This window comes from Dermacentor variabilis, chromosome 1 (assembly GCF_050947875.1).
Source record: "Dermacentor variabilis isolate Ectoservices chromosome 1, ASM5094787v1, whole genome shotgun sequence".
NCBI lineage: Eukaryota > Metazoa > Arthropoda > Arachnida > Ixodida > Ixodidae > Dermacentor > Dermacentor variabilis.
Genome location: NC_134568.1, coordinates 65,473,570 through 65,492,733, shown reverse-complemented (window position 1 = coordinate 65,492,733; position 19,164 = coordinate 65,473,570). Strand labels below are relative to the sequence as shown.

Here is a 19,164-nt window from a genome sequence, read left to right as displayed (position 1 = left end):
GCACCCACAGCTCTAATGAACACGTCAAAACACTATCATTTTCATTAACTCTGCCCAATACATACATTGAAAAGTATCCATTTTGTAGCTGTAACCTTAGGATGCAATAACCTGATGAAATAAAAAAGCACGCATCCAGAACCCCATGAAAAACTTTAAATAGCCTCTACTTCAAATACATGTATTTTGTGAGAAAATGTGCAGTTCCAGGGTGTCTACCAAGTTGACATTTTCAAATTCCCTGAGTTTTCCAGGTTTTCCCTGAGTGCCTTTGCGAAATTCCCTGAGTGATGCAGAACTAGGTTTTATGTCAAGACGGGCGGGAACCATATCACGAGATGCTGTCACTCTTTAATAAGCATATGAAAAAAATTTTTTATAAGAACTGACTTAATCCAATTTGAATACTAAGTAGTGTTTATATCATAAGAAGCCAACAAACACTGAAACTAAGGACAACATAGGGGAAATTACTTGTGCTTAATAAATGAAATAAAGAAACGATAAATTAATGGAAATTAAAGTGGATGAAAAAACAACAAAAAGCAACAACCGAACCCACAACCTTCGCGAAATGCAAAGGTTGTGGGTTCGGCTCCCACCTGCGGCAAGTTGTTTTCTTCATCCACTATAATTTCGATTAATTTATTGTTTCTGTATTTCATTTATTAAGCACAAGTAATTTCCCCTATGTTGTCCTTGGTGTCAGTGTTTGTTGGCTTCTTATGATATGACTAATAAAGATCGAGCCCCTCGGTTAACCCTCTTTCTTCTCGTTTATTACATAACGATGGTCTCGAATCCGGCAGCATTGATGCCTTCAGGTAGCATATGTGGGTTTATTGGCCAGTTGCCTTCACCCAAAAAGATCACGATCTCGTGACGCCTGCGGCAAAAAGGACGTTCCATGTCCGCCGCCAAGGTCTGTGAGTGGTGGCGCTGGCTAACACTCCCAGGGTTCTACTAAGGCACATAAATACCCAAGAAAGTGGATGGGAAAACAGCGCCGCGGTAGCTCAATTGGTAGAGCGTCGCACGCGAAATGCGAAGGCTGTGGGTTCGGTTACCACCTGCGGCAATTGTTTTTTCATCCACTTTAATTTCCAATAATTTATCGTTTCTTTATTTCATTTATTAAGCACAAGTAATTTCCCCTATGTTGTCCTTGGTGTCAGTGTTTGTTGGCTTCCTATGATATGACTAATAAAAATCGAGCCGCTCGGTTAACCCTCTTTCTTCAAGTAGTGTTTATGTTATTCAAAAAAGGAACAGAAGGTAGGGGTTAGTAAAATGCACAGCAAATAAAATGTCTTCGAAAGAAATTGCAAATCGAGTCAGACATTCTCAAATACAAATAAAAAGGAGATGCATAGAGAAGCAAATATTTTTGAATATGAGCTATTTATACTAACTGATAGCAAGCTAAGTGGTGTGAGGCCCGAATTTTGTCACAATTCGGAGTCTCTCTCAACAGCTCGTAAGTCAACCTCAACTGTCCTGACATACTCTCAGCCAGCGCATGACGCCTCAGTGTTGTGTTTCACTGCTTTAAAGAGTTTATTTTGGTTTGTATGAGGGACATCTGCATCTCAGCGTCAGCCAAGAGTGTTTTTTGAGCTCAGGCTCCTTCAAAGAAGCGCTCGCATACTTCATTCCCCGTTCATTCCTCAATGCATCGATCCTTTCTCTTCTCATGCTCCTTTTGTCGCGCGTTCGCACTACGGACCATTTGAACCATACTCATGGTCAGTTTACAGTCAACGTCCAATTTTTCGGACCCCCTAGGGGCCGCGATAACTTCCGAAAAATCAGGCAGGCCGACAAAATAAATGCATGTCTTTTACTGCTCTTAAGGGCTCAAACCGACACAGGCACGCCTGGAAAAGCTCTGAATGCCTGTCAGTACACTTATTAGGCATAGCGGTGCTCCTACTGTGACAGGAGAGGGCGGGTGCACGCGTGTAAAATTAAAGAATACATACTGTGTCCCGTGACAACTGCCCCTTCCTACGCTTGTTAATCTTCACTGCAATACTTTTGCGAATGCTTCACCGCGTTACATGACTGTACTGAGGCAAAACTAACTTTCCGGAACCAGCATCATGGAACACGCGGTGCTTTCCGAGCTTCGAAGCCAGAATTATTGCTGACAGCGGAGAAATGAAGAAACACGGCATCGAACGGCAAGAAGCTTAATAGCGAACTTCGAAGCAGCTAGGCGTAGCGTTGCCGCAGTGTTGGCTACGGCTACCAGCGGATCTGCGTGCGATAGCGCCAGTTCGAGGCGGCGAGGTAATCAAAATGGCAGCGGTGGTGGCTTTGATTAATGCCGTTTCGGACCTGCGGTCGTGCAGAACGTCCGGAAAATCGGACGGCAAAGAGTTCTTGCGTCCGAAATTTCAGAAGTTCTGATACATTGACTCTATGGGGTGCCGCGAAGCCGTCCAAATTATCGGGAATCCGGAAAGTCGGTCGTTGACTCTACACTGGCAACTCCTCCAGCCGACGACAGGGCGTCAAAGACGATTCGTTACGATTCCTGTCTGTTACTCGAGCCAGCATTATGGCGACTTTCGACCCTTTCAATAAAATTACAGCTAATTTCTCCTGACAGAGACACAAATTCCCTGAGTTTTCCCTGAGTTTTTCCAGACTGCTAAAAATCCCTGAGAATTCCCGGTTTTCCCGGTTTTCCCGGTTGGTAGACACCCTGAGTTCATGTGTCACCATCTCTTTCGTACAAAACTCAACTATGATTTAAAATTCACCTTGCTAACTGATGTATTACACCCAGCAGAAGTCTGAAATATAAAGGAGAGGTAAGCTGAACCAATACTGCATCTTTTTTTGTACATAAGAGCTAACAGCTGCTGCAACAGAAGTACTGAAAGGCACGCTCTGAGAATAGACAAAAATGTACTTATGAAACTACAAAAGCCATGACCTTGATTCTAAAAGTTTGACCAAGATAACCAGCCGCAGACTCAAGGCGTCCACAATTTGTAGTTAAGTATCCTTTGGGTACAAGAAAACGTTCCATTATGCTAGAACTGCAACAGAAATAATTTCTCCTAAAATAAACTAAACTATGAAACATTTTCCTCAAAGAAATAATAAATTGAAATGCATCCACGTATAAATGCACAAGGCAAGAAAAGTGGCTCCCACAGATCCAAAATAAGCTAAATGGTACCGAATGCTTATACAAAAGGACACAGCAAATCCACTCTCCTCCCTCTTTACATCTGCCCAGACAACTCACAGGAGAGGACACTCACTTTGAATTCTTTACATATACATTGTTATATGCGTCAGGTGCCAAATAATGACATGAAACCGACAAAGGAAAAAATATTGGTTCATAATGTAGATCAGTTTCTTACTGCATTAAGGCTATTTTACTCTTATGCATCCAGCTTGATTACACTGATGAGCAAACACTAGTGTTGTACAAGCCACTCTAAAGTGATGGCAGCCATTTCAACGAAGTTATCAAAAAGCATCCTCAATGACACCAAGACGTAGTCCTCTTCTCCTTACGTTCCATATCAAGTGATTAACATAGAATGTTAGGCTAGTTGGTGTTGATGCATCTGCTGTGAATAGTTACTAGCGCGAACAAGACTACGAAAAAAATGATGGGACAGGACAGAGTGCTAGACTTCAACTAACCAGCTTTATTCAGAATAATATGCAAGGAGGCCACCGTATGCTCAAACAAATGCGCAGACAGATGCGTAATGTGCCACATAGGAGACAACCAAATGCGCAACAAAGCCGATAATCACCCACAATAAGCCATTACTAAGCATACACCAGGTTCTTCTCGAAGTACAACACTTCTTTATCAGTGAGTGCCACTGGTGGAGCACTTACGCATTCATCAGCAGCTTTTGAAATGCAAAACACCTCAAATATTTCCCTATCTAACTGCCTGGCGAACCGTCTGAGCACTTGCGTGTTATGAACACACGGGGAGAGTTTACAAGTACATCTTGGGGAGTGGTCAGCCAAGTTGCCAGCACCTGCTAGAGCATTTACAGTGTTCTGGTACTCCTAAGCCAGTCATTCAGGCCCCTGCTTGTTTGTCCACTATAGCCAATATTTGAGCATACGGTGGCCTCTTTGCGTGTTTTTCTGAATAAAGCTTGTCAGTTGAAGTCTAGCGCTCTGTCCTGTCCCCCCTTTTTTCCGTAGTCTTGTTTGCACTAGCAACTCACAACAAATCCATATGAAGTGTTTTATACCAGCGCTATGATTACTACTCAATTATGGCAGACATGTTGTGGGTCACCTCCAGGTGTCTGGGCCTTCAGGCCCAATACGTGTATGTGGTTTACGCACACTTCAGTCATTTCCTAGCATGTCAAATGCCTGCTTGCATCTAGACATTGTGGCTACTACAGCTACTGGTTGCAAATGCTGACCTCATTAAACTTTTAAAGCTAGTTACATGCCCTGCATGTTGCAGTTTAACTACTACTTGAGCAACAAAGGTTAGTATTAGCACAAACCAAACCACTCCAACCTGTGCACACGCCATGCCAAGATTGGCATGGTTGAGCTAACCTGACGGGTCTACCTCCAAAGCCAGTTTTATCGCATCTGAGGTGGCCAAGTCCTGATTAGCCGGTGTCACAGCCAAAAGGATTGTGTTCTCCCGAGAGGCATAGCTCAGAATCAAGTCCCGCACTCGCATTTCGATGTCTGGGGGCTGACTCCCAACTGGAACCTTAGTCAGCCCCGGAAGGTCAATCAAGGTCAGGTTCAGCACTGCCCAAGGCCAAAAGAGGAAAGAGAAAAAAGAAGAGTTAAATATTTCAACAGCCTGATACCTTCTGGGTCAACTTCCTTGGCGATCTTCAGGGCATCTGAAGTAGCCAGATCTTGATTGGCCGATGTGACTGCCAGTATAAGGCAGTTCTCTTTGCGAATGAACTGGAGAATCATTTCCCGGATCTGACTCTCAATGTCCGCAGGCTGATCACCGACGGGGACCTTAGTCAACCCCGGAAGGTCAACCAGGGTCAGGTTCAGCACTAAGGGAGGCCAACACAGGGCACAAGAGCAAGGTGATGGGAGGTGCAGGAAGAAGTGCAGGACATTTATGGTTAGTGGGACACTGAATGATTAGCAAGGTGACAAGCAACGAAATTCCTAAAAGCAGAAATCGTGTTCCAATGACGAACATAACTTCACTCGCGGCTAAGGTAAAGCACTAACCATTTGGTTTTATGGAAAGTAGCATTACAGCAGCTTCATACAAGTCTAAAACGCAAGGGTCATATATTAACCTAATGTTCAATATGGGTCTTAACACAAGCCAAGTCTTAAAATTTTCTTGCTGACATTCATTGCATCAAAAGACAAAAAATTACAGACATCTGCCACATGTACAACTTGAATGAAAAAAAAATTAAATTATGGGGTTTTACGTGCCAAAACCACAATCTGATTATGAGGCATGCCGCAGTGGGGGCTCCAGAAATGTGGACCACCTGGGTTTCTTTAACGTGCACATAAATCTAAGCACACGGGTGTTTTCGCATTTTGCCCCTAACGAAATGCGGCTGCCGTGGCCAGGATTCGATCCTGGGACCTCATGCTTAGTAGCCGAACACCACAGCCACTAAGCAATCGCAGCGGGTTAACTAGAACGAAAGTTCCTACAATTACTTGAGCCATTAAAATGGTCTTGTAGGTGCCCTATAAGGACCTTCTGTATTGACTAGCTCCACATGTATTAGCAGTTAACATTGCCGATTATGCTCTTTGTTCTTATTCAAGAAACTGCACACAAAATCGATCCGCTTTCTTACCAAGCGGTGAGTAGACCCTGAGATTAATTGGCACGCTTGAAATGCCCTTGTTGCTGCCTGTCACCCGATCTGTTTCATCCTCGATTTCCTTACGAATTGCATCGAAATCTGTGAATTTCTTGCCACGGCAGTGCAGGAACTCTCCATACTCTGAAAAGAGAGAAGAGAATCAGTCAGTATCTAGCAAACGGCAGTGACATCTGAAAAACTTGTTACAATTACAACATTGCAGGCAAGAAAATTGAAATATTACTATGACTGTTTGTTACCTGTATTGCAGTTAATCAGTTGTAGCACCAGTGGTCGACGAGTGACAATTCCAGATCCTCTTGGTAAGAAGTCCCTAGGAATGGTGTACACAATATTAACTTCGTCACAATTCTATATTTGTAGTGACCAATATGAAACAACACAGTAGAGTAAACCTTAAGAATGGCACCAATGTATCCCATCCAGTGGCTATGTGCACAACTGTGCTTGCAACTTTTTATGCCTTTACTCTTCATACCTACCAGTGGTTCCAAGACACGATTGCCACATTTGTACATTCAGTCCTTTGGTGATCATTGGTGCAGTTTAGCCTTTGTGCGGCAAGTTATAGCATAAAAAGGCAGAAACTATAGATACCTGCACATGTTATGCATTAGTACATTAAGTGCCTTGCAAACTCTGTTTCTTGAGGTGCATCATGGCTGAAACACATACCTTGCATCTCAAGATTACTGTTCAGGCTCATTTCAGGTGCAACATTTTTGTGATACATTGGTGAAAACAGTAGGTGGGGCAACCTAAGTATGTGTATAAATGTGCACATGGCACCTGAAGCCCCCATGCAGCAGTCAACCTGGCTGAAAACTACATAGTGGTGTGCGCACCTTGTACAGTCGACTTCCGTTAATTCGACCCTGATGGGACTGACAAAAGTAATCTAATTATATGGCAGGTCAAATTAAACAAGATTCAGAACAAAATGCCAAAACACACTGCTGATTCATTTGGCCACATTTGCCCGAAACTAAACTGCCCCCGAATCAAACGTGCACCCACTTTCTATGTATCCAAAGCAGAAAACTAATGTAGAAATTGCATTAAAGCTCCTAGACAATTTAGAAATCTAACATGCACCCAATTTTTTTAGCAAGAAAAATGGGCGTGGGTCTAATTTGTGTTCCACAATGGCGGCTGTTTTCTTAAAAGTCAGTTTTCATGTAAAGTTCTTGATGCAAAAGCTTCAAATGTCTGATTGAGCAAAAAAGCCAGCATCTGTAGCTGCGAAATGGTACCTAAATCCCCTTTGCCTGCGACACCACGTGATGCGCCGGCCGCGATGGAGTTCCCATTGGCTGGGACGCCATGGCATGAGCGCACTGCAAAAGGGTACACCTGCTACCGCAGTAGCATGCAAAGTGTCGCATGGGGGGAGAGGGCATCGTTGCGACGCCACGTCACCCTCGCTCTCAGAAGCCTGTGTTATCTGCACATTCCTTGTCCATGCAAGCTCTCGCCAGTGTTCTAACTGCGCCTCGGAAAGGCCAAATCAAAATATGCCAAGCGTCTCAACAAGCTCACTTGCCCGCAAGGAGTTCCTAACCCAAAGGGCCACTCAGCGGTATTTAATTCACAACTTATATAAAGTGCCCGTATGTCCTCGGATATTTTCAAGTCAACTTTGCCGCAATACACCAGTTATGCAGTAAAGTATACAAAAGCCGGGAAGACGGTTTTGGTTTCGTATCCGTTTGCACGGTGCCGACAATTTCCGGCCCAATTTCCTTGAAAAAATAAAAGTATGCATTAGAATCAGGTAAATACCATAATGAGACATTGCGAGCTACGGTTCTTGCTTAAAAATCTTCTTAGGGCAGAAAATAGGCATTTTCGACAGGAGATGACTGTTCAATGCACTCACTGTCTCCTAAGCTTCACCGAGACAGATGCTGCCACACCAAAGGGGTTAGGCACGTTCATGCTGCCATGTCAAGTTCAAATTATCTAGCAAAGGCCAATTTCAGGATCAAGATAACTGAAGTTAGGGCCCAGAAAAATGCATGGACACCAGCCGGGATCTTCAGTCAAAATAGAATTAACCAAAAAATCAAATTAACGGAAGTCTACTGTACTGATCTCACTTTTCATATCTTTTGTACTAAAGGTGTTAAGACCCCTCAAGCACAGAAAGCATTAAAATCAGCATAATACACTTGCTTGGATCGCCAAGCAGAACATTTCAGATGTGGACAACCTCTGAAGAAGCAAATGACACTTGAGACCTGCAGCAAGTTTTGTGTGCTATTATCCCCAATTTTTTCTAAATCGTTTTTTAATAGACCACTTTGCCCAAGCCCAGCTGTTGACGTCGAACACAGACATGCCCAGGTGAACACAGTGAAGTGGTGTGCCGAGGACCATGCACCTCAAGGACGTGCACTGTAAATTTGTCCCACTACACACATTGATGCTTCCAGTGCCACATCGGTACTCCCACTCATTTCTGTGATAAACAAGTTTTGATAGTTCAAATCAATTGTGGTGACATCCAATTTCACAGGTACTGCTTCTCTTTCAGCGTCCTTCTGAATTTGCATTTAAAGATATTAAAATCCTGGTTAGGCCCGTCGCTAAATTCCTCCGCAAAGTTAATACAATATTTTACACAGCACTGTCATATCTGCTACACTATAGTTATCACATGCTTCCCAATGTAATGCTGCTAATTATAAGCTAGCAATCATGCTCAGTCAACCTGATCACCATGCATTGTGAAAATTGAAGTATGCATTAATAATTTATATTTAGGGTCCTTCGTTTACAGGGAAAACCCAATAATGTCAGATTTTTTCACCCCAAACAATTTATGAAAATCGGGCTAAATACAATTCTTCCTCGAAGTCCGCCCTTCTTTAAATAATAATAATAATAATAATAATAATAATAATAATAATAATAATAATAATAATAAATGGAAGTGTTAAAGTCATGAGCACTGCCCACCTCTTGTGAACAAGTAGTTAAAATGTATCATAATATTATAACATCATTAAATAATGTGTATGCCTCATTCTCGTGTAACACTCAAGCAATAACCAGCATATATAAAGATATAATATATTCAGCACCTATCAACACTGAGCGAACGAAAGCTTGTTGCTTTTTTTAGTATCTGTGCTCAATTGAATACAACAATGACACATTGCAACAAACTTCTTGCACGTCACATACATGTAAAGGGCAGTAATTCACTGCATTGCAGACTGCAACTGTGACATGGAGAAGATGTTTACCCAACTACATTACGTTCAAAGAAGGGTAATTATATTAGTTTTGTTGCAAGAGCATATATTGGGAACCAGTAAAACAGGACGACAACATGCAAGGACGAAAAGCCTGACAGGTCTAGGAAGGACACAGAAATGCTCTCAATACGTAATGCCACGTGGTGGTGACGTTGAAGAACACAGTAGCAATACTGTGAACGACAAAACTAACTTTTATTGGGCGAACCTGTGCCCACAAAACAGGCTACACATATAGCACAACGATAGCGGCGAACACGGTCGGCGATCGGCGAAAATCTGATCAGCGGGTCAAGCGCGTCGGCTTTTATAGATCAGTCGTCGAATGTTCCAGATTAACCGCTGGGACCCGCCCGTCTTCTACAAAGTTCTACACTATTCGCATCGCGCATAGATGCAATCAGATTACACAAGCTGCGGTGAAAGACAGTGGACAGAACCATCGATAACATTCCAGAAACTTCTTTTACATGCAGGCATGTCCTGCGCTGTGCGATAACATTTGTTACGTGGCGAAACGTGGTCACCCGATAAAGTTAAGTACACATGTCATTACCTCCCACTTAAAAAGCATCGACCCGATGCTGCAAACAAACGAAAGTAATAAACAAAAGCACTCGTAGCAAAGAAAAGAACAAAAATAAGGAAGTTCGTCAGCGTCCGTAAAAGGGTTTAAGGTGCACCACGTGGACAACTTCAGATCGTGTGCAGCGCTGCTGTGAATGCGAAATGCCGTCTGGCACAACCTCATAGTCCAGAGCGCCAATACGTTGGATGACCTTGTCGGGTCCGAAATAGCGTCGGAGTAGTTTCTCACTGAGTCCTCGTCAGCGTATCGGGGTCCATACCCAAACACGGTCGCCGGGCTGGTACTCGACGAAGCGTCGTCGGAGGTTGTAGTGTTGGCTGTCGGTCTTCTGCTGGTTCTTGATCCGCAGGCGGGCGAGCTGTAGGGCTTCTTCAGCGCGCTGGAGATAGGTAGCGACGACTCAAGATTCTCCTCGTCAGTGACGTGCGGCAGCATGGCGTCGAGCATCGTCGTCGGGTTCCTGCCGTAAACCAACTTGAATGGCGTGATCTGTGTTGTTTTTTGCACCGCCGTGTTGTAAGCGAATGTTACGTACGGCAGGACCACATCCCACGTCTTGTGCTCGACGTCGGCGTACATTGCAAGCATGTCGGCGAGGGTCTTGTTCAGGCGCTCAGTGAGACCATTCGTCTGCGGATGGTAGGCAGTTGTCCTCCTGTGACATGTCTGGCTGTATTGCAGAATGGCTTGCATGAGCTCTGCTTTAAAAGCCATTCCTCTGTCAGAGATGAGGACTTCTGGAGCACCATGTCGCACCAGGATGTTCTCGACGAAAAATTTCGCCACTTCGGCTGCGCTGCCTTTTGGTAGAGCTTTAGTTTCAGCGAAGCGGGTGAGATAGTCCGTCGCCACGACGATCCACTTATTTCCGGAAGTTGATGTCTGAAACGGTCCCAACAAGTCCATCCCGATCTGCTGAAAAGGTCGGTAAGGAGGGTTCATCGGCTGTAGTAGTCCCGCTGGCCTTGTCGGTGGTGTCTTGCGTCGCTGACAGTCTCGGCATGTCTTGACATAACGGGCGACGTCGGCTGTTAGGCGCGGCCAGTAATACCTTTCTTGTATCCTCGATAGCGTCCAGGAGAAGCTGAGGTCCCTGGTGGTCGGATCATCATGTAGGGTGCGCAGTACTTCTGTACGCAGCGCCGACAGAACAACAAGAAGGTAGTTGGTGGGACTGGTGAGAAGTTCTTCACGAGTAGATGGTTTTGAAGCGTGAAGGAAGATAATCGGCGCTTAAATGCCCTGGGAACAACGTCGGTGTGCCCTTCCAAATATTCGACAAGGCCTTTTAGCTCCGATCTGCCCGTTGCTATTCAGCGAAGTCTTCCGCGCTTATCATTCCAAGGAATGCGTCGTCATTCTCATCATCTTGCGGCGGCGGGTCAATGGGGGCGCGTGATAGGCAATCGGCATCGGAGTGTTTTCGTCTGGACTTGTAGGTTACAGTGATGTTGTATTCTTGTAGTCTGAGGCTCCACCGCGCCAGTCGTCCTGAAGGATCCTTTATATTCGCTAGCCAACACAAGGCGTGATGGTCGCTGACAACTTTGAATGGCCTGCCATATAGATAAGGGTGAAATTTAGCTGTAGCCCAAACGATGGCGAGGCATTCCTTTTCAGTCGTCGAATAGTTGCCTTCCGCTTTTGACAGCGACCAGCTAGCATAAGCTATCACCTGTTCGACTCCGTTTCTCCTCTGGACTAGAACGGCACCGAGGCCTAGGCTACTGGCGTCAGTATGGATTTCTGTATCGGGGTACTTGTCGAAGTGCGCAAGTACCGGCGGCGACTGCATGCGTCGTTTGAGTTCTTCAAATGTGTCGGACTGCAGCGTTTCCCACTTGAACTCAACATCACATTTAGTTAGACGTGTCAACGGCTCAGCGATGCATAAAAAGTCCTTGACAAAGCGCCTGTAGTAGGCACATATGCCAAGGAATCTACGCACTGCCTTCTTGTCGATGGGTTGCGGGAACTGTGCGATGGCAGCTGTCTTTTGCAGGTCCAGGAGGACACCAGATTTGCTGATTACTGTTACCCCTTTGCACCGCTGCCACCACTATTACGACTTTGAGGTGGTCCCGTAGCGCTCGTCACCCGTTTCGTGACAAAGCGTTGGTAGCGAAGACTCCGAGTCAGGCGTCGGTGAGAATAACGAAAGGGACTTTATACACTATATACAGGTCATTATACAGGACAAGATCGGATCAGCACGGGGGCTGAGAGCTCACAGCAAACGCGACTGTTCCCGCTCGGCGACGTCCGGTGAGACTGCAACGCGTGACACATCTCACTCCACTAGAGAGCGGCACTCGGCTCCCGGTGGGTCGGTGGATCCGGTTTTTCCAGGCGGCGGCGTCGGGACTTATAAAGCCCCGAGAAACGATTGTTACTCAAACGGCCCAATACAAAGCCAGCACTCGACGGTGGTACGAGAGGTCAAACCAGCGACCACGCTGGCCACCCGCTTCCAAGTTGCCGTGCGCAGAGACCTCCAGGGAAAAGGAAATACGGCGCCAGGCTGTCTAGCACTTTGTTGCACGTTTGGACATGTCGCTTGCCGATGCTTCTCCGGGGACACCGCTGCCTGACGGCTCAGCATCTTGACTTGTCAAGGGAGAATTAGGGCGCGGTGCCTTTCGGCGCAGCCCCGGGTTTGTCCAAAGGGCATTCGCAGGATAAGTTCTGCATCTTGTAGATTCGGAATCCGGGCTGGTGGTAATGGCACAACATTACATGGCCTAGAAGCAGAAGCTCATCGTAAGCGAAGCGGCACTTTTCCGGCTTCAGAGTGAGCCCTGATGACTTGATGGCCTCTAGTACTGTTGCAAGCCGCCTCAGGTGATCGTCGAAATTTCCGGCGAAGACGACGACGTCATCCAAGTAAACGAGACAGGTCTGCCACTTCAATCCTGCTAAAACTGTGTCCATCACGCGCTGGAACGTTGCAGGCGCCGAGCACAGTCCGAATGGCATAACCTTGAACTCGTAGAGGCCGTCTGGGGTGATGAAGGCAGTCTTTTCGCGATCTCTTTCGTCGACTTCTATTTGCCAATAGCCAGACTTGAGGTCCATCGACGAGAAATATTTAGCGTTGCAGAGCCGATCCAATGCGTCGTCTATCCGTGGGAGGGGGTATACGTCCTTCTTCGTGATCTTGTTCAGACGACGATAATCGACGCAGAAACGTAGGGTTCCGTCCTTTTTTTTTTCACCAGGACTACAGGAGATGCCCACGGGCTTTTGGACGGCTGGATGATGTCGTCGCGCAACATTTCGTCGACTTGGTGCCTTATAGCTTCACGTTCTCGCGTCGAAACTCGATAAGGGCTCTGGCGGAGTGGTCGAGCACACTCTTCGGTTATTATGCGATGCTTTGCGACTGGCGTTTGTCGAATCCTTGATGACGTCGAAAAGCCCTCTTTGTATCGTCGAAGTAAACTTCTCAGCTGTTCTTGCTTAATCATGGGGATACTTGGATTTATGTCGAAGTCTGGTTCGGGAACTACGGTCGGGATACATGCGGAAGAATCCGAGAGCACAAACGCATTGCTTGTTTCCAGGATTTCCTCGATGTATGCGATCGTCGTGCCCTTGTTGATGTGCTTGAACTCCTGGGTGAAGTTTGTCAGCAACACTTTCGTGTTTCCTCCGTGCAGTCGAGCGATTCCTCTAGCGACGCAAATTTCACGGTTGAGCAGTAGACGTTGGTTGCCTTCGATGACGCCTTCTACGTCAGCGGGTATTTCTGTGCCGACCGAAATAACAATGCTCGAGCGAGGCGGGATGCTCACTTGATCTTCGAGCACACTCAAGGCGCGGTGACTAGGAAGGCTCTCTGGCGGTATCGCATGATCTGACAGCATTATTGACTTCGACTTCAGGTCTATAATTGCGTCGTGTTGGTTTAGGAAGTCCATGCTGAGAATGATGTCTCGTGAACACTGTTGGAGGATAACGAAGGTGGCAGGGTAAGTGCGGTCATGAATGGCAATTCTTGCCGTGCACACTCCAGTCGGCATTATGAGGTGTCCTCCAGCGGTCCGAATTTGAGGGCCTTCCCACGTAGTCTTAACTTTCTTCAACTGGGTGGCGATGTGTCCACTCATGACGGAGTAATCAGCCTCAGTGTCGACTAAGGCGGTGACTGCGTGGCCGTCGAGAAGCACGTCGAGGTCGGTGGTTCTTTGTCTTGCATTACAGTTCGGTCTTGGCGTCAGATCATGACTGCGTCGCGTTGACCTGTGGCTGGTATGTGACGTCATCAGGTCGTCTTTTGTCGTCGCATTCTTTGCTTCCAGACTTCGTCGGGACGGCGGCGTGTTGTTATGTCGTCGAGGTAGTTTCTTTGGCGTCTTCGGCGGCGGCGGAGGATCTTCGTCAGTTCGACGAACAGCAACCACACCTCCATCGGTTGCTGCTTTTAGTTTTCCGGATATGGGCTCGCTGACCGGCCCCGGGCTGGGCCAGTGTATGGTCGGCGCTGCGGCGACAGGTAGCAGCCTGGTGATGGCGAACGCAACGGTCGTCGAGAGCTCCACTGAGTAGCGGCGAGGTAGTCAGCGATATCGCGAGGGCGTTCACCTTGCTGCGGGCGTGGAGCGTTGACGGCGAAACCTCGCAGTCCCATCTCCCGGTATGGACATCGTCGGTAGACGTGACCCGCTTCTCCGCAGTGGTAGCAGAGTGGGCGGTGGTCAGGAGCGCGCCAAACGTCTGTCTTCCTCGGGTAGGTGCGCTGGGCGACGGGTGCGCGTGCTGGCGGCGGCAGCGGCGGACTACGGAATTGCGGTGTTACATGACCCTGGGCGCGGTCGCGGAGGAGGACCTTGACGGCGTGGGACAGCAGCGTAGGTCATCGCTTCTGGCTTGGATTGTGGTAATTGAGGTTGCACCTCCGGAACTCCAAGCGACCGCTGAACCTCATCTTTGACGATGTCAGCGATCGAGGCCACTTGAGGCTGCGACGACGGGAAGATCTTCTAAGCTCCTCTCGTACGACTGCCCTGATAGCCTCGCGCAGGTCGTCGGAGGCCAGTGATTGAACTCCGGCATAGTTTGTAGAGTTGGTGCGGCGGTCGAATTGCCGGTTTCGCATCTCGGGTGTCTTCTCGATGCTGGTGGCCTCACGAAGAAACTCATCGATGGTCTTCGGTGGGCTTCGTACCATTCCGGCAAAAAGTTCCTCCTTCACACCACACATGAGCAGACGGACTTTCTTCTCCTCGGGCATTTCAGGGTCGGCGTGGCAGAATAGACGGCTCATTTCCTCCGTGAAGATCGTGGTTGTCTCATTAGGTAGCTGCACCCGGGTTTCTAATAGCGCTTGGGCTCGTTCTCGGCGTACGACGCTTGCGAATGTCTGCAGGAAGGCGCTTCGGAACAGGTCCCAGGTCGTTAAGGTGGCTTCTTGGTTCTCGAACCACGTCCTGGCGGCGCCCTCCAATGCAAAATAGACATGTCGCAGCTTGTCGTCGCTTTCCCAGCTGTTAAACGTAGCCACTCTCTTATACGTTTCCAGCCAGCTTTCCGGGTCCTCAAATGTGGAACTGCAAAATGTCGGTGGTTCCCTGGGCTGCTGGAGAATTATTGGGGCCGTGGCGGCTGCCATTGGGGATGTCTTCTTGGTCGTTTCTGGACGATCTTCTTGGACTGTCTTCTTGGTCGTATCTAGTAGAAGACCGTGTTCCGGGGGCAGATGCTGTAGCCGGCGGCTTGCTCGGTGTTCTTGGACGACGCTGGTGTTGTCTTTGCGGTCCGGGCTTGGATTACGGCTTGTCGGGAGCGTCTAGTACATGAATGTAAAGCACCTCCACCAGATGTCACGTGGTGGTGACGAAGAACACAGCAGCGATACTGTGAACGACAAAACTAACTTTTATTGGGTGAACCTGTGCCCACAAAACAGGCTACACATATACACAACGATAGCGGCAAATACGGTCAGCGATCGTCGAAAATCTGATCAGCAGGTCAAGCGTGTCGGCTTTTATAGATCGGTCGTCGAATGTTACAGATTTACCGCTGAGACCCAAGTCTTCCACAAAGTTCTACACTATTCGCGTCGCGCATAGATGCAATCAGATTACACAAGTTGCGGTGAAAGACAGTGGACGGAACCATCGATAACATTCTAGAAAGTACATGTGTCAATATGATAATGTATGTATCCAAGGGTTTGCAAGACAAGGAAAAGCATCACACCTCCTGTGAAGCATGCCCATGTACACTACTTTTTGTACTTTTTTCCTTTGTCAAAAAAGTGCTGAGGAAAAAGTAAAGAAGGGATCACCAGACCAGTCTCTATTTGTTGCTTTTTTTTAATGTGGGTTCCTTTAAATGTAGTAACAATGCCTGACAATGAGGGTTTGTAGAGGTAAGATCGTCCCATCATTTGTGATCACCTTTATTTGCCATTACACATTCCTGCGAGTGATTTCACTTGTTTAAGCTGAATGTTTGTGTCCGAAAGGAGACCACTGCTTGTGTTAATCATTTGTAAAGGTTAACGGAAAATCTCAAACATCAGGCTCCCAGACAACAAAACCCCCGATTTCCCTGCCAGACAACAAAGAGCCCGATTTCTCCTCGGTTTGACTCCTTAAAATAACATTAGATTTTTACCACCCCCGCCCCAAATTGTAAAGAACATACAAGCCACAAGCAAAGGACCCTATTTATATATTGCTACAGATTAGCAGCTACTGCCCATTTTGCTTGCATATTTAATTGAGAAAAGAATACTTAAGAGCTGTGCACGTCCGACAGTCTTTAAAATTAACAGTGTCCACAAGGAGCATTTTCATAGTTCACAACTTTTACTAACAACTTTAAAATTGACCACATGAGAATGTTCTATCAGGACGCACACACAAATTGAACTTCCTACCTAAGACTGTACCAGACACTTCTCTAACTCACATCAGGCCCCTTGTACATTACTCCCCACAAGCTACAGTGTCACATGCACAGAGGAGGAACCAGGATGATTGCCTATATCCCATCACATGGGCACTACATGGACTACATCACGTGGGACTAGGCACATCTACCATAAAGGCATTAATGCAGGGAGTACCTCTTTTTTGGTGGGGGCCCTCTGCAGAAGGGGATACATGCAAACTCCTTTATGAGACTAAAGGGGTAACATCTTGTGCAGTTCAACAGATAACTTGATGAAACATAACGGTGCCTCATTTGACAATTATTATTGCTTGTAAATATTAAAAATGTTTCAATACTTAGTAGTCAAGCAATTTGTCTGGCAGTGAAACTTTTGCTGCAGCTACTTTCAAACAAGAGCAAGACACCATTGTAGTTGCCGCCACTGTAGTCACCGTCACACTTCCAAATTGCCCTCTAGCAGCTTCATCACTTTGTGGCTCCTTACGGGCCTGTTTACGCTCGAGCCGTCCATCGCCGCAAGCCGCACTGCACGCTTACGCGAAAAATTGCACGTATCCAGCACTTGCGCACAAATCACCACTTACACTGTGTACACAGTGTATACCTTATACATTGTAAACCGAAATTTGTGCACATGTGTTTGATACGTGCAATCTTTCACACGACCACGCGTGTGCGGTGCGGCTTGCGGTGATGGCCGGTTTGAGCGTAAATCAGCCCTACAGGTATGACTCTGCCAGGGCAATGCGATTAACGTGGTCTAGTTTTAGCTCCCTCTTCATGTGAGCAGATGCGTGTGCATCATGGATGCCTGTGCATCATAAACACCCCATATCTGGCAGCGGCAGTGCCCCAGGACTGATAACACACGAACACACAAGTGGAAAGCGACATTTCACAAATATGCATATTGTAATGCTGCAACGAGTCTTTAAAATACAATTCACCCTTTTTTTTATACTTTGCCTTGACCACATACACAACTAAATCTTCAGGACTTCTATCAAAATTCTGTTTAAACAAGCAGCGCCACTGTTTTGTCCTGTATAGCTTATAGAATCATTTTAAGGACACCATCCTTTGTGCCGCCAGTAAAACTGCCTTTGGTAAGGGATGCTTCAGAGTATAACAAAAGGGTTTAATTCAAAGGACTTTAGTTTGCCTTTGTGTCAGGAGTATTAGGTAATTAAAGTATGAAGGCCGAAAGCTCAGGGATTGACCATGCCACACAGAATGGCTTTGCAGGCTGACAGCAGCCCCATGATATGAGACCCCTGCTGTACTCTGTTAGGCCACAGAAAAGATCTGTGCACAGCAGCTTTTCAATGATTATTTCAAAGCATAAATAATGTGATACACCCTTATTCAGAACTGTTCTTTCAACAAACAATGAAATTCCGACAGAAAACTGCTGGTCAAGATTTACAGCATTGAAAGAGAAATTACATACTAAGGTGTCAAAATTCCTATTAGAACAGGCATAAGGCATAAAAGGTAACTTCCGATGTCCCAACCCCAAATTAGTAAAAAAAATAATTGTACACATGTGTACAAATGAAGTAAAACACAAATATGACTTATGGTATCAACTTTGGAGCAGATAATGCTTCAATAGAAGACTTATTCCATTCTAGGAGCCTACAAGCGTTCTTACATTGCCCCGAAAGCACTTTAAACTTTTTTTTTTTTCACACTAGCAAAACTTGTGCCATGCAGTGCAATTTTCTATAATATTTCGTTAGTACTAGCCATGTAACTCTGTAGTTTTTTTTCTCCTTTCTGCAACATCAAATGCCTAACAATTAATGTTGAAATAGATAAGTGTCTTCCTTGTCTGTATAAGCTGTCTGTATATAGTCTGTCTATTTTGCCTGCAAGATGCCATCTGTGCCCTCATTTGTGTGATGATACAGAGCCAACTCTCTTTTTCATGAGTGCTGGTACACTTATGCTGTGCTACCATTTGCTGAGCCAGTTGTCTGGCCTCAAATACTTTAAAGCCACATTTCGCATCTTGTTCTAAGGTCCCTTTCCATGTACTGTAATGAGAATAAATATAAACTTCACACCATTATAGTTCCTATTATATTCAGCCATAGGTTGAACATATTAGGTTACAATGGCAAGAACAACATCACTATTGATTTACTCCATGTTTTAAACGAAACTAAATTCTGGCTGACCTTTATATCCTGAAGCTGTCACTGGGCCATGCAAACACCATAATGGAGGTTAATTAAAATTAATTAAATTATGGGGTTTTACGTGCCAAAACCACTTTCTGATTATGAGGCACGCCGTAGTGGAGGGCTAGAAATTTCGACCACCTGGGGTTGTTTAACGTGCATTTAAATCTAAGTACACGGGTGTTTTAGCATTTTGTCCCCATCAAAATGCGGCCACCGTGGCCGGGATTCGATCCTGCGACCTAGTGCTCAGCAGCCCAACACCATAGCCACTGAGCAACCACGGCGGGTACCATAACGGAGGTATAAATTTTAACAACCTGGGAATTGAGAACAGCATCTAAAAGTGACACAGCAACTGCGAGAGATGT

The 19,164-nt window shown here is 46.1% G+C and overlaps 1 protein-coding gene across 8 annotated transcripts in view; it reads right to left on the bottom strand.

The window, feature by feature from the left end:
• The window catches only part of shi (dynamin-1 shibire), a 136,051-nt gene that overhangs the window by 112,822 nt on the left and 4,065 nt on the right, over positions 1-19,164 (bottom strand). For all 8 annotated transcript variants that reach the window (XM_075688379.1, XM_075688369.1, XM_075688396.1 and 5 more), the window contains exons 2-4: positions 6,089-6,162; positions 5,820-5,969; positions 4,836-5,039 (exon numbers count right to left, since the gene is read on the bottom strand). In XM_075688379.1, coding sequence (XP_075544494.1) covers positions 4,836-5,039; positions 5,820-5,969; positions 6,089-6,162 — 428 coding nt within the window. The remainder of the gene's footprint in view (positions 1-4,835; positions 5,040-5,819; positions 5,970-6,088; positions 6,163-19,164) is intronic.